This window comes from Daktulosphaira vitifoliae, unplaced genomic scaffold (assembly GCF_025091365.1).
Source record: "Daktulosphaira vitifoliae isolate Bord-2020 unplaced genomic scaffold, ASM2509136v1 Scaffold_3, whole genome shotgun sequence".
NCBI classification, from domain to species: domain Eukaryota; kingdom Metazoa; phylum Arthropoda; class Insecta; order Hemiptera; family Phylloxeridae; genus Daktulosphaira; species Daktulosphaira vitifoliae.
Window position 1 is genome coordinate 40,817,894 of NW_026099574.1, and position 22,903 is coordinate 40,840,796.

General features: G+C 24.8%; 1 protein-coding gene across 2 annotated transcripts; it reads right to left on the reverse strand.

The window, feature by feature from the left end:
• Positions 1-403: 403 nt before the first annotated feature.
• On the reverse strand, positions 404-20,657 carry LOC126901691 (endoribonuclease dcr-1-like). 2 transcript variants are annotated; one of them, XM_050678353.1, is made up of 29 exons: positions 19,962-20,657; positions 19,788-19,894; positions 18,969-19,123; positions 18,732-18,909; positions 17,782-17,907; positions 16,948-17,117; positions 16,670-16,892; positions 16,202-16,534; positions 15,525-15,658; positions 14,244-14,481; positions 13,436-13,551; positions 12,458-12,590; positions 12,091-12,318; positions 11,862-12,035; positions 11,435-11,648; positions 11,217-11,374; positions 10,904-11,085; positions 9,323-9,537; positions 8,966-9,210; positions 5,928-5,996; positions 4,710-4,853; positions 4,080-4,292; positions 3,866-4,010; positions 2,727-2,911; positions 2,387-2,663; positions 2,103-2,323; positions 1,660-1,828; positions 765-837; positions 404-701 (listed from the first exon to the last, which is right to left on the reverse strand). In XM_050678353.1, exons 2-29 carry the CDS (start codon positions 19,806-19,808, stop codon positions 530-532), a joined length of 4,911 nt encoding a protein of 1,636 aa, XP_050534310.1. In that variant the 5' UTR covers positions 19,809-19,894; positions 19,962-20,657; the 3' UTR covers positions 404-529. The 2 variants fall into 2 exon arrangements, with proteins under 2 accessions (XP_050534310.1, XP_050534312.1); XM_050678355.1 differs by lacking the exon at positions 5,928-5,996.
• Positions 20,658-22,903: the final 2,246 nt, after the last annotated feature.

Sequence of the window (22,903 nt, forward strand, 5' to 3'; positions counted from 1 at the left end):
ATTTAAGTTGCCTATTTCATTAATAATAAGGTGATGAATATGACAGTTTCCTAATAGATTAAAAAAAATTATGCTTAAAAGTTTTGTAGAAATAGCTTATTTTTGTCAACATCGTGACTCTTAGTGCTATTATTTTTTTAAACAAAAATTCATAAATAGACACTTTATAATCAATAATAATGTTAAAAATATTAAAATTATATTAAGTAGTAATTTTTTTACCATAAAGTTAGGAAAGAGGAAAGCAGTTAAGAATTTTAGGCAAATATACAAAAATTATTCATTTAACATACTTGTCTGTTATCTAATTTCTCGATGTTTAATTAACTGTTTAAATTCTTAAATACAATTTTCTTTTCAACTTCACATTGAGTTTATTTAAAATGAATGGAAAAACAAAATATAAAATTTGAAAAATAAACTATATATTTAATTTAAAAAATAAAAAGTGAAAAAATTGGACAACATTAACAATCAATACAAAATAAACATAAAGAAAAACTTATTTATATTTCATACATAATTTAGATTATAAAACATTTCGTATTCTTTTAAGAGCCATTTTTGCAGCAGCTAACTTTGCCTCTTTTTTATTTTTACCTAAACCAAACATTGTCAACTTTTGACTATCAACAAAAATTTCTAATTGTATCATAGTCCCTAGTCTATGATCAGATGCTATTTGAGAAGTAGGTGGTTTGCTAAATATTGTAATAATTAATGTTAATTATAAAAGTTAAAAATGATTTTCAAAATTTACAAACCTGAATGAAGGTTGGACATTGGTTTCATGTAAAATTCGAATAGGGTTTTTTGGTATGTTAGTTGAAAATTCCTCTACAAAATGTATTAATTCATTAATTACTTATAAAACATGATGATATGATACAAATTTTTATTAATCACTACATAGTAATTATTACTAATAATTATAATTTATAAAGAGATTCAAATGTCTTTATGTGTTTATAAGTTAATATAACTTGGCAATTGTTTAACCTAGATTGATCATTGAAAATTCACTACAAAGACTACAATTTTGTCAAGTTTATTTTTATTATTAATAAATTTGTTGTAATAATTTATATAGTATAATCAATCTGTGACAGTATTGCACCTTACTTTTTAGTTTTTTTAATTGTTTAGTGTGATATTTTTAAGAACTTATGAAACTAAATTCTACACGAAGTTGGGCTTTCAGTACCATAAGTACTTCAAAAACTAAATAATTATAGCTGACTCGTTTATTGACTTAGGAATATGAAGTGCTTTCTGTCACAGGTCGAAATTTTATTACAGCTTGATTATAATGCATAAATCATTATTATTAATCACCAAACACATTTATTGGTATCAGAAATAAACTTGACAAAATTTCTTTGAATGATTAATCTAAGATAAGCTGTGCCAAGTTATATTAATTAGTAATTAAATGAAAGCTTTTGGAATCACTTGTATTACTATTTCAAAATTTTGTGTTAAAAAATTTTAGTAGTGTATATATTTAATATTTTAAATATTTTTTTGTGAAAAAAATATGATACAATTCACCACTAACTTTTCATTTGAGTGTAACATTAATAGTTAATTTTACTTTATTTTATCAATGTTATTAGTAAATGACAAATAGAATTTAAAAAGAAAACTAGAGTGACTTACTAATTTCTTGTTCCATTAATTTGTAACAAAATTGCCAAACAAATTTTAAATCTCTACCACAATCTAAATAAATAGCAGCTATTAATGACTCAAATAAATCTCCCAAAACTTTTGGAACATCAATAGCTTCAGCAACCATACAATCTTTTTCTTCTAATAAATATAGTACCTAATTATTTAAAAACATGAAAAGTATTTTTTATTATAATTTAAAAATAATTTTATAATAAAAATTGATCACATGTGACTAATAGTATTTAAAATTTTAAATATTAATTTAAAACCAAAATAATTAAAAAAACCAGAAACGCATACAATAGAAAGTGTTTAGTTCTGATGGTTTTATTGCCAAAATACATACATGCAATTTTTTAATATGTTTTCTGTTTTTTTGAGTTAAATATTTTTTTATTTTTAATAAAATTAATTTGCAATAGTTTTACCTCTTGACCAACTTGATGGTGGTTTTTTTCTTGATGTTCATAAAAACGATCAATTGCTTCAGTTAACTTTATTGATTCAGATAATAAAAATCGATGTAATCCGATGCGAGCACTTAAAGAAGCAAATGTAATATTATTAACTAATGATGATCTTATGTCAGTGATTTCACCTGGTGATTTATTAGTACAGTGTTCAATAATATAAGAAGTAATCAAAAAATCTAAAACGGTATATAAAATCATTATTTCTTAAAACTATATACTATAAGAAAAATAAAACAAACCAAGTATAGCATCTCCAAGAAATTCAAGTCTTTGGTAACATTCAGAGAAACCCAATACATGAGTTGGATGAGTTAATGCCATTAACAATAGATGTTTGCATTTAAATTCATAACCAATTCTTTTTTCTAATAACTCATAGCCTGGTACTAATTGTGACATATTCATATCATCAACTGTATTTTTTAAAACTACTTTAGGTTTATAAACATTTACAAATTCAGATGGTATTATACCAAATCCACTAAGAATTTTAAATCCTCCTTCTAAACCACAATGCTAAATAATAAAGAATTAAAATTTTTACTTATTATAGGAATATTTAACTGGGATAGCTCTTACATATACATAAGTTCCAATTAATGCTTCTACACTGTCAGCAACCATTTTATCAGAAATGGACTGTTTGTTTAAGAATATGTCAGATTGAGAGTAACCAAATTTAGGTGAAACTTCGGTATCATATAATTCTTTGAATCTGACACATTCATTTTCTATATGACTCCAAGTATTCTCAGATAACTCTCCTAAATAATTTTTTATAAGTTAAAATATTTAATAAAAAATTGTATGTTATACATGTGTATTTAGCGTATATGTTTTCAAATTAGACAGTTATGAAAAAGTTAAAAAGGTAAAAAAAAAAAAAGAGGATTTTTATTTATGGATCTCCAGCATTGGTAGTTAGTTGTCACGGAAGAAAGGGATGGAGACTTCAATAATGAATTAATCTCTCGCTCAGTAATCTCAAATCTGAAATTACTATGTATTAGATACTGCTACATTATCAAATAGGCTACACCATCCCTTTGATTCAACCAAGTACCTTAATTAAACTAATCTAACAGTATACATCTTAATTTACTTAAAACTATACAACTAAATGTCTTTTACAGTTCATGGTGTAATCTAATAACACTATACTGTGATCATTTTTTTGCAATAATAGTCTATATATTTTTTTATGTGTTGCTAATAATTGTCATATATTATGTTTATGGTACCATTAAACCATTAGTACTTTAGTATTATTTTTTGTTTATTTTTGTATAAGTTTGTGCATAATATTGTACATTAAATATGGAATGTTATGCAAAATATATTGAGCCAAATATTACATGTGAATTTCACAAAATCAATTGTCATTTAAGTAAAATAATATATTCATTATTTTGATAAAAAATTTAATATTATTTATAATTGGTAATTATAAATTTTCTATCTTATAATACATTATTGTTTAAAAGTAAATATTTTATTATAATTGAGGATATTAGCCAAAATATTTTATATATTGAAAATGAAAAAATCTTCCCTTTTATTATTCTATAGTAGTTCATCTTTTGCCTGGAGATTATAGCTATCATCATAAAACTAAATTGGTCATCTCAATTATAATTTCATCCGTCACATGATCATTTATAGTACACCTTCATTTTAAGATCAATAGCATAAAATTAATGTTAAAATTCATCTATTACCTGATAATTTATCGTCTCTTGGAATAACAATTTGGTATAAAACATCAGATGGTACTTGGTCAAAAATATTAATATCGCTTACCAACTTTTCAGGTACAGAAAAACAAGGAGGTACCCAGTCCATTGATGGTTCAAAAGTATTAACCTAAATATATTTAATAAACTATTATAGTGTTTATGGTTTGAAATAAAATTTTTATATTATATTTTCTACCGTAATATAAGATCCAAGATTAATATTTCTTCCAATATAAAATAAATTTCTATTGCCCACTAATTTCATTTTTAAATCAGTGAGAACACCTTCATTTTCTTTTTCAAAACTATCAAACAGAACCAACGAAGTGGCAAATTTTAAGAAACTATCACCAAATGTTTCCATACACTCATAATTAAATATATCACTTGTACAAGAAGGTGTTATAGCCTATTTAAATAAATAAAAAAATATATATACAGTAATTTCTTAAATACTTAAAATAATTTCAAATGTATAAAAAAGATATTTATATATGTATAAAAAATGTTGGATAAATAATAACTTTAGGTTAAGTACTTGTTGAGTTACAAGCATTTAAATACATAATGGGTATTAAATTAAAAAACTAAATAATAATAATATGCTTTTAACTAAGTCTAAGAATGTAAAAATTGTTAAAAAAAAAATTTGGAGCAAAATTTTAATTGTATCAAAAGTTATGACTTGTCAATTAGATTTCAGACACATTATGTTTATATAAATAGGTGGTCCATAAGTAAAGAAACAGGGTTTTGTTGTTCTCATTGTTTGTAACAACTAACCTATTTCCTTATTTTTTGAACACTCTTTATAAATATAATTTACCTTTAAAATATCACATTGTCTTGGTCCAACTGTATAATTTGAAATACATTTTGATAATGATTCAAGTATTGGCGCTTTATTCTTTGCAAAATTTAATAAGTTAATCTTACTTAATACAGTCTTCATAATTGTTTTAATTTCATCCTAAAATAAATATTTGTTAAAACATACTGTACAAATTTTTATTGAATAGCTAGCTTTATAAGCATATCTGATAAAATAATTTTCAATGTACATTTTTTTAATATGCACACAAATATTTATTATTAAATAAATACTTTAAAAACTTCTAGTCATTTTGCATTTTATATTACACTATATGATCTATCAAATTAAATATAAATATACAAGTGAGTCACAAAGATATGACAAATCCAAAATCTATTTTTTTAATAATCATTTTGCTGTAATTTTTTTTCTTATTAGTAATAAATAATAAAAAATATGTTTTGAACGTTGCCTAAGAAGGAAATAATTATTTTACAATTTTTTTAATGAAATGATAATTGGATATATTTTTGTGACTTACCTCTATATATAGCATGGGAGATTAGAATGAAATGATGTTAATATCAAATTAAAAAAATGTTATTAAAAATTATTATTTGATAGAGAAATATGTACATAAAATAAAATTACAAAAGTTTCAAGTTTTAACAATTTAGAATGTTTTAAGTAATAAGTATAGTATATTTAAGTTTATTACATTAATCCCATCTCTCTTACAATTAATAAAATTTAGCAGAATCGAGTAAAAATAATAAAATGATTCTAAAATAATTGTTTGATTTAATTGTATAAAACATAAACATTTAAAAATAGATAATTAAAAAAAAAATTGTGTTGATTGTTTTATAAACAATCAATACAATTTTTTTCCTTTAATTTTTATATATAAAATTTAATTAATTAGTAATAAGAAGCAGTATTAAAGCAATAAACATTTCAAGCTATTTTATACATTATTTACTGCAAAAGATACTTTCGTTTTATAAAATGTTAAAATTACAATAATTATTGTCTAGAAATTTAATTGCTTAAAAGCCCAAAGCAAATAAACTATTCAAAATTACATGTCACCATAAAAATATTAAAAACCTTAAGCATTTGTATTGCAATGCAAAATATATTAGCTTTTTATATCCATGTTGTTATTTACAATATATAAGCATGTACTGTGTAAAACAAAGCATATAATACAAAGTACAATATATGTACCACTTGATCATTATTTGGATTAATTTCATTAAAATCCTTATCTTCTAATTGATTTTCTGAAGTTTCTAACTAAAATAACATAATATAAAAATATAAATTACACTAAACTATCTATAAATATAAACAAATTAATAAGTATTAAATCAAGAATGTTATTTACATTTGTGCTATTTTTACGTTTATTAGGAGTGTGGGATACAGATTCTCCAAAAGCTCTTATGTCGTTCTTGTAAAAAATGTTATTTTAAATTAATCCAGTTTATTCAAATTATACACAAAAATATTTTATAATTTTATTTTAAATAAATTATATGATTTTAGATTTTAGCATAGATATATATTTGATAAAAATTTTTGGAGGCTAGAACAATCCAGTAAAGTAAAAAAACAGGGTAAAGGCTTACACATTTTAATTACAAAAAAATTTTCAATTTATAGGTGCATAAAATTAAACCTTTTTAAGCATCCCTTCAATATCACCTATAATTTTTAATATTTATTTTTGTACTTAAAATTTACATATAGTATTTAAGTTTCTAATATCTCCTTAATGAGCTATTGCTTATAATAGAAAAGAAGATTAGTGTAAATATAAATATTAGTGATGCTTTATCATAAACAGAATTGCATGACTTGAAAACTGTTTTAAGCAATTTATTTTATTGAGGCATAACATTCCAAATTAATGCAAAAGAACTATAAAAAAAGGTCCAATGTCGATATTATATTAATAAAATAGCTTTTAATGTTATTGTTTTTAGTTTAAAAGCGTGATATTTTAAGTGAAGACTTAATTCTTATTTGTTCCAAAAATCTATTTACATAAATGATCTATGAAAACATTTATAATAGTATGTTTGATATTAGTAAATATTGAATTGTAAAGATTATACTAAAATATGTCAATTTGAATATTGGAGTATATCAATGGTTAAAGGGCAAATTGTCATAAACACTAATAATAAATTTTTTCAATACAGCAAAATAAAAATATTCATTACATTAATTTTTCTACCATAAAATTTTCTATGATCTATTTATCTCAACTAATTTGAATGAAAATAATATTGAGTAATTTTAATGAAGAATAATATTATCATATAAAATAGTATATTAAAAAGTTAATTTTCAATAATGTAACGCTTACAACAGTTAACGTTCTAAAAATCAACATTATAATTGTTGATTTTCTATCTAAAACATACATATATTAAATCAAGTGGACCAAAGGAAAGCAAATAAAAGAAGCTAATTTTTTTCATTATTTTAAGTCTCTAAAATTTTTGTATACATTTTCCATAATAGTTTATTGAATTATTATAAAATTTCCCACTATCCATGTACAAAAAAAAATAAAAAGTAGCACAGTGGGGACGTGATATAGTTGGTATAGATGATATCTGACTTTGATTAAAATCACTATCACAAGAAACGCTTAAATGGAAACCTGTACATAGTGTATAATATTAATAAATTGTTGAATTATTCCTAAAGCAATATCAAATCCTATTTCCTTAATTATATCCTGATTAGTAGTTCTTTGATTTATAAGTATAATATATGAAAAAATACTTAGTAATTTATAGTTTTTAATTATATTAATTAAACTTAATATAAAATTGATATTTAATTATTTAATATTGTAAATTTCACGAAGAACTAAATAAATATAAATATTAAATATAAAATTGAACATTGTAACACACAAATGTTTTTTAACTATGGCAGACATTTGATTTTAGAAAATAAGTTGTTGGGACAATTTTTTTTTTAGTACATAACATAAGGTTTATTTTACATATTACATGTGTTTGAAACTCAAAGTACTTCCAGAATATTTTTAAAACTTAAGCTAAAAAAATTAAATTTTTGAGCAAAAGTTGCTATTTTGAATCCTCTCGAGGGTAAGTAAAAGGTTTTTCAAAAAAATTATACATTTAATAATTTAAAGGGAAATATATAAGATTTTTATATGAAAAAAAACATATTTTGGTACGTTAATTTTTTCAAAATGTTATGACAGTTTTAAAAAAAAAAGTTTAAAAGATATCAATAAAAATCATAATTGATTTCCCCTATTTTCAGGGAATGAGAAAATTTTTTTCAATTTTTAGGGCAATGTTTTCAATTAGATACAGTTTATGATCTTTTGTTGCATTGTTGAAAGAAATCAGTCTTGTGAGAGCTAAGAAAAAGTGGCAACAGACTCAAAAAAAACATATATAATTAATAACTTTGCAGCTTCACAATCAAAGCTAAAAATAAGGAAATTCATTTTGATTTTTTAGGGTAATTCCTTGAATTGGAGATTATTTGGGTTGTTTTAGTGTATATCCGAATAATATTAGTCCAGAAGAATCTGCTTGTATAGAGCACATGACAATTGTAAACAGACATAAAAACAAATAATAAATACAATACCTACTCAGTTTGACATCAAAATCTTTTTAAAATAAGATTGTTAAAAATAAAAATATTTGTATATAAATATACTGAGATTCTAATTTTCTAATATTTATATATATTATAGATTGTATTGTAGTTGAAGTTGTTTTCTATAAATAAAATTTTATGATTTATAAACTTAGGTATAATGTTTATTATGGTAAGCAAATCATTAAATTACCTAGGTGTAATTATAGACTGAGACATAAAATTTGTATCCCATGTCAATGTAAAAAAGTCCTTAGATGTCTGACAATCTATGCGGATCTAAGGAACTACAAAGATTAATAGTTATCTTTTTTTGGTTGCTCTACTATCTAATGTGTTGCAAATATAATTTTATCACTCTCACAGCCCATTTAGGACAATAGTGACAAAAAGAAAGTTTCTTGACCATGAACCATATATTTTGGTACAGGTGTTTAGTTCATTACCTAGTAAATGTCGATACCCATGCAAGAACCTCAAACCCAAGAGTGTCCACTAGGCACTATTGCAATTTTGATTTGGCCACACCATCCCTCTTTCGTTGCAAATATTATAACATTAAAATATATAATAAATATTGAAAATTTGTAGTAAAATTTACAAACCATAGTACTCTTTTCATTTAATTTTTTTTTTGGATTCATAAATGAAATGTAATTTATGATATCTAATGCAGTTGTATTTTTTTGTCTTTCAATGTCAATAGGTAGATCCTTCAGTTTCCAGTCATTTACTTCATTAAGAGAATTTTTTAATAATTTCATTGTTTCACAAAGGGGCAAAATTGTTTCTACTTTCTTCTTTTCCATATTTCTGGATCCATAAAATTTGTCAACCTTCAAAGATTCTGCTATTGATATAAATATATTTATTATTATTTATAAAATTAGATATTATATTTTCTTAATAATTCATAATAGTTAAACTTATTTTTAAAACATGTAAACAAATCAAAAACTTACAATAGTTATTTTTTTTTGTAAAATTAAAACCACATATTTTATTAATTTTTTCAAGTAGATCTTCAGCAAGTAATAACTGATTGAATCGATATAAAATGGTTGGTAACATTAATGCTTTAAGCCAATAAACTGATGGAAACTGGTGCCACATACAAAATTCAGGTATAAGTATTTCAATAAACTCATTACGTTTATCAACTTTACCATTATGAATTCTATTGAAGTATAAAATTATAGAAATTAATACATTTTTAAAAATATATTTTAAAATATACCTTTTTTAAAAGTTATTGCTTATACTAGAAATAATGGGAAAAACTATGTAGCCCATTGCAATAAAATCAAAATCCAATACCTTTGCAATGTGTTACTGACTGAGATAAAATTAAAAATTTATATTTGTAATATACCAAACAAATTAAATTAGTCGAAAATAGATTGTTAACATGCTTATATTAGTTTCACTTGTATGTGTGTTGTGTGATGTGTGTTTGTAACTTTCCACGCGGCACGTGTTATTATTCTCGTGTATCCCGTCTTCTAGACTAGACGTCGTAACGCATTCACCCCACCCTGCTCACCAATCGCCGGCTACACTAATCCTGTATAATTTTATATTTTTGGTTTTCATACCCTTATTCGCGTGAGTGACATTAATTATATATATATAAACAAATTTTTATTTTGACTGACCAATACCACCTGCATGTAACTTACGTATATATATTTATATATTCCTACCGCTGCTGCAGCCGTTTATACCTTAGGTATAACGTTCCCCACGCCCACAAAACAAGGCTATACCTAGTGCATGATACGTTTACGTACTTATGTCGCCTTACTATATATATGTATGTGTATATATATATTCCTACAGCCGCCGCATATATCTCGCGTACAACGATACCCCGCGCCCCGCCCACCCACAAAACACAGCTATACTTCGTGCATGATAAGTAGCTTTACATGTATATATATATTCTAATTACTATTAAAATTTATATATTAACATGCTTTATTCTCATTAAGAGATATTAAGTGTATTCATCCCGATTATAAAGGATGATTCCCGTATCGTCATTTTTCGTCACTACCTCAATATTCCGAGAGTGGGTAATTTACGCGCCTGCTGCTTTCCTTGGATGTGGTAGCCGTTTCTCAGACTCCCTCTCCGGAATCGAACCCTGATTTCCCGTTACCCGTTACAACCATGATATTGATAGTAACTACTATCATAAATTGAAACTAAAAAGTAAAAAATAAATAGTTTAAAAAAACACGCTTTTAAAGCAAATCGAACTAAAAAGTTAAAAATAAGTTTAAAACAATAATGAACGAAAAATACTAGTATTATTGTTTTAAGCAAATTTAAAAAAATTATTTTTAACTTTTTAGTTCTATGTGCTTTAAAAGCGTGTTTTTTGAGTTTTTTTAAACTATATTTATTTTTACATTAGATGACTCATTTTACTAAATAAAAGTAGTATAAATTAAGCAATGATTGTAAAACAATTGTTAATTTTATTTAATGAAATATACTTTTTCATTTCTAAGTATTTTACAACATAATGTATTACTTACCTAGGTACTATATAATTGATTTTTTGTACACCTAATGATTTAACTTGAATTAATGGTTGATCTGGATTTGTTACTTTTATAGAATACTTATCTTGAAAGTAATCTTTGTACGTATCATAATTATCTGAAGGAAATATGCTTTCAGGTGACATATCTTTGTGAACTTCGCTAACAAGATACATCTTGAAATTTTAATAAAAAATTGTTTTTAAGTTTTAAATTGATGATAAATCTTAATATGCTTTAAAATGTTTAAATAATCTAACAATAACTTTATAATAATTTAACTTTCTGTGAAAAAATCTACCCTTACTTGGATAGGAGTTATATTTCTATACCATGGTGAAATTATATATGGCGTATTAAAATATTTTTCATAAAATTTGGCTTTTCTTTGATCTAAAGTTGGTGGATTAGTTTCAACAAAAATATTTATATCAATCACTTTCCAATCGATAGAACATTTATTTCCTAAAAATATAAAAATAAAGTATATTATGAGGTGTGTTAAAAATAAAGATTTTAATTTACCTGAAGCAATTATAGGTACAATTAAATATGAGTTTTTCCCATTTTTATAACTTCTTACTACAAAGTCTTTAACACCTAATACATCCACAAACAATTTATTATGAAATTGTTCTAACTTTCCTTTCTGTTCCTGATCAAGAATTATAGTTTTTGTATTTACTTTAATAGAAACATTAAAATGTCCAAAATTTAAAAAAATTGGGAACTGGGATACCTGTAAAAAAAATTTGAAAGCATTGATTCTACTGAATTGTAGGTTTTTTTTTTATACAAAGGAATTTTTGTTAAATATATGGTTTAAAAATTATAAATTGTCAAATGGGGAAAATTAAAAAAGAAAAAACTAAAATAGTTCAGCAATATTATAACATATAATAAGATACGAGTTAAAATTACATAATAAATTAGCTATAAATAAAATACATACTGGTGGTAATTTATTAGAAGTTAAAATTGCAAATTTTTCATTTGATCTAATCAACATATCAAATTTTTCATACTTTTTATCATCTAATTTTTCATAAGTTGGAACAGTCTCAATCATATGCAAATATAATGTTTCATTTGAAATTGGATATACACCATCCAAATAAGAAGGACTCTAAAAAAACTTACAGTAAATACAATAAAATATTAACTTAGATTTACTTGCATACATGTATATTTACAATCCTTCTCATTTTATTAGTTCCAGGCTTACAGTCTTTTGCTTCATTGTCATTTTCAACCCAATGTGGAAACCAATTAACATCATTATAAACAAGTTTATTTTTAACTGATGTTGGTAAGAGGTTTTCATCTAATGCCCCAGCATGATATAGCTGAATACAAGCATTAAATGCTGAACTCTTCTTTGCATTCTTTTTTGAATAACAAAATTTTCCCTTTAATAATAAATTAATTAATTTACACAAAAGTTAAGATTAATAATAAATATATAAATATAAAAATAGAATATATTTTTTAGTAGTAAAAGATTACAGATATTTGATTAATTTAAAAATATTATACTTATATTATTACATCAATTGATGTTTTTATAGCACTATTTATTGGAAGTTTGAGCTTGTACTTTTTAAGATTATTCTGTGTTTCAGCAAGCCACCATTCTGGACTCAAAACAGAAAAGAGATCTTGTGGTAATGAGTTACAATACCTATTTATAAAAAGATTTATCTTTTTAACACGCTTATATTAGTTTCACCTGTATGTATGTATGTATGTATATATGTATGTTTGTAACTCTCCAAACGCCACGCGTTATCGCATATTCCGTCGTCTAGACTAGACTGTCATAACGCATTCACCCCACCCCACGCCTCGCTCACCACACGACGGCACACTATTCCTATAAAAATTTATTTTTAGTTATCTTACCCGTACGCGCGTGCTCGTCATTAATATTATATATATATAAACAAATTTTTATTATGACTGACCATTACCGCCCACGTCTAATGCGCCTTACGTATATATATTTATATATTCCTACCACCGTTTATACCTCAGGTATAACGTTAGTCCGACCCGCCCGCCCACAAAATACGGTTATACCTAGTGCATGATACNCTGATACGTTTACATACTTAAGTCGCTTTACTTGTATATATATATATATATTCTAATTACTATTAAAATTTATATATCAACACGTTTTATTCTAATTAAGAGATAGAAAGTATTCATTCCGATTATGAGGATGATTTCCGTATCGTTATTTTTCGTCACTACCTCCACATTCCGGGAGTGAGTAATTTACGCGCCTGCTGCTTTCCTTGGATGTGGTAGCCGTTTCTCAGACTCCCTCCCCGGAATCGAACCCTGATTTCCCGTTACCCGTAACAACCATGATATTGATAGTAACTACTATCATAACATGAAACTAAAAAGTNTATATTTATTTATTCGTATATTATAATTAAACAATTATAATTAATAAATTATATTAAACAAATAATAAATGTGATTATGTAATTCATATATAATATAATATATACACACCTGTTAATAATACCTATAGCCATTTCATGCGTTAATGTTGCTAATTCTGTTTGAAAATTTTCTCCAGATTGCTCATCATCATTACTACTATCATCAATACATTCAGATACCAAAATCTTAAAAATTTTTAAATATAAATAAGTTATTTTTTTAATACAAATCTTTTAATCAACAAATTTTCAAAAATCAATAAACTATTGATTTTTATCAATAAAAATCCAGCACAGTAGAGAAAAGTATAAATTATATTGAATAATTTATTATTGTAATTTATAAAAATTATAAATTAACAATTTGATTCCCTTTTAGTGAACAGGTTGCAGGTCAAATACTCAATAAAAATATTCTTAAAAAAAAAAGAAATACCTAAGGTATTTATAAAAAAAACTTACTTGAACCATTTTTTTTTTTTTTTAATTGAGTTTTAAGAAAAAAAGTTTAAAAAATGTTGAAATTCGCCAATTTAAAAAATCTTAATTTTTTGGGGGGATTTCCGCCATTTATGGGAAACAATGGTAAATAAAAATAATCAAAACATTGATGATCAATAAAAAATACTAGTTAATTGAGACAATTTTTGTGTAAATTATAAATAAACTAAAACTTGAGTATAATATTTTATACGCATATTTTTGTGTTAATACATTAAATAAATAAGAAATACAAAAATACAACAAAATGTATATTTTCATTTAGATGTATCATTGGACTAAAAAAAAGTTTTGCAGCCATGTTAAAAACATTAGCCTCAAACTGAATAAGTTTATATTTAAGATTTCCAGAAATAATTAAATAAATTGTAACTTACTTTTTCAATTTCTTTTTCCATACTAGTGTAAACATTTTGTGTTTGCTGACATTCTACATAATTCTGGGTCATTACAATAAATTTACTATTTTTTGATCGTGCTCTACCTTTAGATTGAATGTAAGATGGAAAATTTTTTGGCAGGTCATATCTTATAACATAATTGCATTCAGGTATATCAATACCCTCTTCTAATACTTCAGAGGTTATCAAAACATTAATATCATTTTTATGGAAGCTAAAAAATATCTTTCATGAAAGATCAATCACCTTAAGAATAAGGTAAGTTCAGTTTTAGTCAAATAATCATTCCCAATATTTTATTTCTCACCCTACTGAAGACTATTAGTATTAAATATTGTGAGTCATATAGATGTTAAATTGTTTTAATATTATAACGACAAAAAAACAGGTATGAGTGATACTTTTTCCATTTGAAAATAAAAAAACATTGAATAATGAAATAAGCACTCATCAGTTTGACACGGTACCGTGTTTCCCTCAGCCGCACATCACGTTATCAACCTAAATGAAAGTGTATCGGGATCTGAATCATAAGTGCACGGTGGCCTAGTGATAAGGTTTGTCTTTACGACGCCTTGGGTCGCGGGTTCTAATCCCGTACCGTGCCTCTTTTTTTCACATGATTTCCGGTACACTTTCTATAACCGGCCGTCAATCCTCGGCGGCCGTGTTAAATTATACCACTCAAACNTCGGCGGCCGTGTTAAGTTATACCACTCAAACAAATAGCAAAAAGGTTGAGTAAAATTGACATTAAATAAAACAATAAGTATTTTAATTTGCTGAGTAATGTAATATTAAGTTATAAAAAAAAAACATTTAAAAAACACTAAATTTTCTTACAGAGATAAATAAATAAATTTTTTTTTAATATTATTATCATTAATTATTATAAATTTATAAGTTTTAACGCCAAAAAATGTCCACTAATTTAACCTTTTTTTTTTTTTTTACTCCGACCGGCGCAACTGTGGACTGCCCTGGAACTACCGTGAGGTATTACTTCAGGGCGGCCCACGCCGTCTCTAAAACTCACACCACCACATTGTGAATCAGCCGAAATTAATCAAGAGCTGATTCACAACGTGGTGTGGCCTCCTCCGTTAAAAGCGAAGGGGCAACCACTAATTTAACCCAAAAAATTGTAAAATTTACAAAATTAATAGTAACTAATTAGATAACCATATGACCGTTCATTCAAGTAGAGAAATATGAATGTTCTATTAGTAAATATCATAGAAAATTATTTTGATTTACCTTTTAACAATGTTTTGATTTTGTTTTTTAAGATACATAGCTTCATTAGATAAAGGACTAAATGCCAAACCTCTAGCACCAACAATAAAATCACATTCTACATTTTTGAAATTGAAGTTTCTTAGTTTTAATTCCTAAAATAAAATATAGTTAAGATGAAAAATTGTATTTAAAAAATAAATGTTTAAAATATAAATAATATAAATTACATTTAATAAGAACTATTATATATAATCCCAGCATGGATGTCTAGTTAGCATCAATAACTTTTATATTTTTTCAAATATTAATTTTTTTTAAATTTCATAATTCATAAAAAGGATTGAGCATATTAACACTTTTATTCTTTAAGATTTTTTGTGATATTTTAGGAAAATTTTTTTTTTAAAACAGAATAAACTAAAAGTTTACATAATGAACTTAGAATTGAAAAAATGTATTCTAACATTTGATCTAATATACAATTATTTAACTATATATCTTATTGACAAGATTTTTTTTATGCAGGATGTAGTTTTTTGTAATAATTCCTTATACAATTTTTTAACTCATTTAATTTATTCATTAGTGCAATTTCATTTAATAAAAATTTTAATTTGTTAAAACATTTGGTTTTAAAACAAATTTTAACTTAATAATCTCTTTAATTTAACTTTTTAAGTTAAGGAATTGATTACCTTAATAAAATGGTATAAAAGTTTGGCCGTACTTCTACGATCAACAAAAATTAGGCAAGAATCATCACGCTTAACATTCTTTAAGAATGAAATAAGTTTCAATAGTTTTGGAGAAGAATTTTCAATTAAGGCTAATGAGCCTTCAGTAGATTTGGAATGTTTTTTTATGTAGTCAGAAAATAGTTTTCTAATTATTACTAATTCTGATAAAACTAATGAAAAAATAATAAATTTATCTCCGTCTTCAGATAATTTTTTCTTTTTTTCAATTTCAATAATATAATGCCAGGTAGCTAAAAATCCAATGTATGTACCACTATCCAAATAATTAACCTAAAACAATCAGTTATTTCACCACAATTAAATCAACATAAATTAATGAGATAATATTATTTTCTAAATAATAAAGCACAAAAATTAGGGTATGTAAGAATAACTAATAAAAGATGAAATTTAATTAAATATTACATCAATATCCAAAAAGAAATTTGCTAAATTTTTTGTAGCTTGCTTTAAATTTTCCATATGAAATATTTCTTTGTCTTCAACAATTGGTTCATTATTGGGTGTAGTCAAAATTCTTTTTAATTTTTCAGCAAATGAGTTCAATCTTTCAGAAATAAACATTTGTTCAGTATTAAGAGTAAATTTATCATACAAGCAAACTTGTGAATCAGGCTTTGTTGAAAACCTAAAACATTAGGTCATTAGGAATGGAGGTAGAGTTGAGAATGAAAATTAAATACAATTTAATGTTCTCATTATATCTAGTTTGAATTGTTGCATTAAAAGTTAGCTGTAAAGTAGCCAATTCATTTTTAATATTTTTACAGTTGCTATTTATTAAAGTTGCAGTTAGTCCAAGAATACGAGGTCGATTTTCTTTTTTGCTGTCATCATGGTAAACTTGCATTATCTAAAAATTCGAAATAAAATGAATTTTCAATTAATTGACTGTAAATAAGGATGTATATAAATTCTAAAAGTTAATTATGGTTAACTATTTATAATTTTTTTTCTAGGAATTTTTTTATAAATAAAAAATAGGAGTAAATTCAAAATCTCAGATAAAGCCTTGTAAGGATATTTATTAAAAAAATTTTATTGAGAAACATTAAATATATTTTTTTAATAGTAAGTAGATTTAGGAGTAATACATAAAATCCTATTTAATACATTAAAAAACTATCATACTTTAAAAAAAATACCTCTAAAACATAAAAGTACAATAAAAAAATGGCTTCAAATATAAAATTTAGCTAAAAATAATTTTTTGGTAATGAAAGAATTTTGTAGTATCTTACACATTTTAATATTAATTCTTACAACACCTAAACACAATTAAATGTTTATGTGGAAACATATTAAATATTTTTATGAAAATAAAAAAATATTTTTTTAAAGGCATTAAGGTTTTAGAAGATTTTACACCTGCTTAAAGTGAGAATTGTTATCATCTAACTTTTAAGAAACGGTTAGAAAAATACTTTTTCTTAAGTTAGAAATTCTATACAAAAATAACCAAATAAAACTGAAAATCAACACAACTTAATGTTATAATAATATTAATAATAACATGCCTGTCTAAAAGGATGATTTGCTTTGGCATGATGACATTCATCAAAAATGAGAAGATTGGCATCATTTATTTTCATATAACCATGATGTAAATTATTCAAATATATTTGTGCAGTCATAACCATTATCTAATAACATATACATAATTAAATGGTTAATTATATAATAAACTATATTAACATATTGTAAAGAAATCAGCAGGAACAGTTTTATAGGAGTTGTGAAGGGGAGTGTCACACCTTTTAAACATTTATTAAAGTCATTTGTGATTGATATATTTAGAATATATTGTGGACTTTTTTATATATTGAGGTTATTTAGTAAATTTATTACTAACAGTTGGCAAAATTCACTTCACACACTCCTAAAAGTTATCTCTAGGATCTTCCTTGGTAATCAGTAGTACTAAAATCAAAAAAACTAGGTAGAGCCAAAAATTAAAAAAAAATTGGTTTTGCTATTTCTAAATAACTTTATTTTAAGACCTATTTAAGCTCTAATTTATTAATATACGTCAATATTTTAATTACTTGTAATTAAAAATAACTTGAAGAATATCAACTATGTAACGATTTCTTTTAAAGATTTGGCAGCTACACTCTAAGATTATATAAATTGGCGCTATAACAGGTAAAAACAGTCTAAAACTAGGTCAGATTTGCATTGGGTCTCGGTGTATTGCAGTTCAATTCTTTAAAATTAATCAAAATTTTTCTGTTCTCTCTCATGTAATATTATGTTATTTAATTGAGAATATGTTAAATATTAATCAAATATAAAATGATAAATATACAATTTAATAAAAAACTGAACGAAAAATATAATTATATTGTATGCTTAGACATACATTAAATACACAGCTGAATTTTTTATACTATTTTAATTGTTTGTTTGCAATCAAAATTAACCATCAAAAAAATATAATATTTTATCCTCTTCATTAAATACTTACATGGCAATCATCAATTATTTTATCCCATTGGTCTTGAGACCAAAAATCAAGATTCATATCACCACTAAATGTTCCAATATTCCACGGTAAATGTTTTCTTAAGAATGAGGCTTGCTGTAAAACTAATGGAACAGTATTTACTAGAAAAAATGTTCTTTTTCTTCCATTATTTACTGGTCTAGAAATAGATAAAGGTAGGGTTTTTTTTTTTTTTTTTACAGAAAAAGCAATATTTACTTATTTAATGAATGTCCCATAGATTTTATAAGCATTGTGGCTATGTAAGTTTTGCCACTTCCTGTAGGTAAGTATAAAACTGTATTGTTTTTTTCAACTTCTTTTAATAACTCAAGTTGATAATCCCGTGGAATAAATTCATCTTCAATTTTTATCTTTTATTTAAAAAATTATAAAAAGTTAAATCTAAGCATTGGTAGAAATAAATGTTTTCAACATGTTTAAAAATTCTAAATTATTAATCTCAAAGAATTCTATACACCAGAGCAATTCTTAAAGAAGTACTGGCAAGATGTCGGTCCCGGGTCTTACACTATTTTTGTCAAATAAATCCATCATGTTTGTGAAAAAAATTATGTTAATTGTATTACAATTACATTGGCCCCATAAATTCTAAGGATAGCCTTGCATTTAATCCATTCAATAATGGTTACAATATAAGATCTGATATTTTTTAAAGAAATATGTATTATTTATAATAATTAATATAAATAATAGTAATTCAATGAAATTTACAATTTATTTTTTATACATTTTTATGGAAACTTTTGCTTGCAAAAGAATTCATGCTATCAAAACATTAATATATTTTAAAAAATTACTTTGATAATCAGTATATTGTAATAGGTCAAACAAGTATTGTTTGACCCATATTAAGTAATAATTAAGTTCATTTAATTTAAAATGAAGAATATTTTTTTCAAATTAATATATTTTATATTTTAGTACTATATATTTAGGTGGATCCTTAATTAATAAACATATACTTATTAATAAATTGTTGTTATAGATAATATGTAATAAAAATATTTCTTTTACCTTCTTAGGAGGTTTCTCCATTTTATTTATTACTAATTCTCCTGTATATTATCTGTCTTAATTATTATAAATCTTTAAAATTAACATCTAAGCATGAAAATTTAGAACTAGAAAAATAAATTACTCATTATAATAAAGTTTGCATCAAAAACCAGTTTAAATGAATTGACTAACATTACAAGTTATTATAAAATTTGGCAAAGCATCATTGAACTTAACAATTATTAATGGCTATTACAAATAGTATTATACATAAAATGATATAACTTTCAAATAACTTCATAGATTTGCTAATTTAAATTTATAAAGAATTATTAACAAGGTTGAACTATATAATTTTAGTTATTTTTAATCAATTAAATTCAGAATAATGTAATAAGTGAAAAATATAAACAACAATTTTAATTACAATAGAAATCAAGAGAAATAAGTATATGTCTGGAAATTCAGAGAGCTACTGATGTTTTGAATAATACTATATAATCCATAGAATTAATCAAATTATCATTAAAAATAACCCTTAGCCACTATATAAATGAACGATATAATATCACAGACTAGATGAAAGTATTTTATCTGTATTCCGTTAACTATAATTTTTTAATAACAAAATAATTGATAATAGATAAAATACACATTGCTTTTAAATAACTGGTTTTTATCTTAATTTGTGCTAGCCATGTTAGCCGTACATAATCGTGGCTATACCAAAATATCTACAAGCTGGGCAATTTTTAAATATGTAATATTACAGCTCTATTTCTCCAGGTACAAATTAACAAAAATTCGGTCGCCAATAGTCTGATTGCCGTGGCCTATCTATGTGTATTCATCTAGAACTATATGATAGATTACATTTTAATCTATGATATAATCGAACCTTATCTTAGCCAAAAAACAAATTGACCGAACGGTATTTTAGTCGAAGAGTATTTTATCCGAAAATTTTTAGCTGTAACATCGATGTGCAATAATAGGTAGGAGCTCGAAAAATGTCTAGTGATAAAAATAATAATAATAATACAACTTATAACAAAAAACAATTTATATTAAAACAAAAATAAATTATTTTCAAATGTTATATTAAAAAAAAATTCATGTAAGAAAAAAGTGGTCATTTGCCATACAAAAAATTACGGGTTACAGAGATTACCACGAAATGATAGTGCTCCGACATTCATATACTCCGACACTGTAAAAAAATCCTCCGAATACATTTACTCCGACAACAATTACTGCGAATACCTGGTTACAAAAATTTGGATTTGACTACGACGATGAATACTCCGAATAGGACTATTAATTGATTGCTCCAAATATCGATTAAAAAATTATGAAATTTCGGATTAGATGACTATCGTAACAATATATTATCTGATGGAAAAATATAACCCTTATCACTAATTAATAAATATTAATTAATATAATAAAATAGCTTTATAAATGATTACTGTCTATTAACGAATAATTTTTACAATAAAGGTCCTCGAAATGTATCCGACTTTTGATAAAATAGGTACATAAAAGTAAGGAAGGGGGCTTTGAACTAGAACAACCCCAGTTATATAACTGGCGTGAGCCCTTAAATTTTTTTTTTTTTGTGGGGAAAGAAGAGCGATTCCAATTTTCGGACGTAAAATTATTTGTGCCTCTCCTTATTAGTGCCTATTATTATAACATTTAATTAGTTTAGTTAAAAAATATAGGGGTACGTGTCACTGATGATAGAGTTCGTCATTAAAATAGCTATTATTATTAACACTATTATTATTATTAACTCTACACTATTATTATACGTCTATACTTTTAATAATTTTTCACTTCTATTTTAAATATTAGAAAAAAACCTGTGTACACGATAAAAGACAATTTATATTGTGCGTTTGAGAAGTGATAAAGATTTCCACATTAAAATCTAAACTAGATATAATTTAAAAAAAAAAAAAACGATACCCGGTCTCCGAAGAGACCCATCCAATGGTCTGGATGCTTCGCCGAAAAGACCTGGCCGTTGGCGGCTCTACTCCATCATTGAAAAAAAATGTCAATAAAATAATAAATGTGTGCACCCTAGCACGGCCAATGACAGAAGAAAAATTGGAGAAGAGTCAACACCGATCTAACGGCAATTTCATATCGATAACGGTCAGTCTTTTTGGAAGGGATCAATACTGATAAACAATTCGATTTTAATTATATTTCTCTTATATCGCCTTATCTAGCGGTCAGCGGCAAAATAATGAGTGGTTGACACCACTGTGACAGAAAAGGTTCTTTCGCGCGATAAAATAAATAAGTAGACATAACAAAAATCATAAACGGTCCACCTTCGAATTTGTGACGTTACAACAAAAATAATACACGGTAGCCATTTTCAATATGTAGACAAAATAAAGTTAGACGTTTTTTTTCCCACAATACTGTATATTACATAAGCTCTAATTTAAGATATTTATAAAAGTATCAGTATTTCCAAAACACTTTCAAATGTTAATTTTTTGTGAAAAAGTTGTAATTTTGAATATCCCCTGTAGGCAGATAGATGTCACATTTATAAAAAAAATGATAGGTAACCTCATGTATCTATAAAATATATATATATTGATTTGGTAATTTTTTAAAAAGTTATGGCAGTTTTAAGTAAAAAAATACTGAATTTTACAATTGTAATTTTTTTGGAGATATTACCCATTTACGGAAATTTTTTCAATTTTCAACGGCAATGTTTTCAACTAGATATTGATACGATCACATTTGCATGTGCCCATATCTCTGTCTCCCATAACATCGTTGTACCGTTTAATAGACATATATATATATATATATATAATTAACACAGTGACATACAACAATACTAACAGGAGGGCGGACTGCACACATAAACACTTTTTGTCATTCACGGCCAATGTGCCATAATAAGATATCCCTATCGACAGTTGACATTTTACCATCTTCGCGATCACTACTTTTGCCTGATAATTAACTTAACTTCGCTACCCCGTATATTATAGTGTGTGTGTGTGTCGCCGTCAGCTCCCTGTTGGATTAATCATTTCTAGGTGTCCAGCATGTTGTATTATCTATTTAATATTTCAATTGCTTAATAAATATTTATT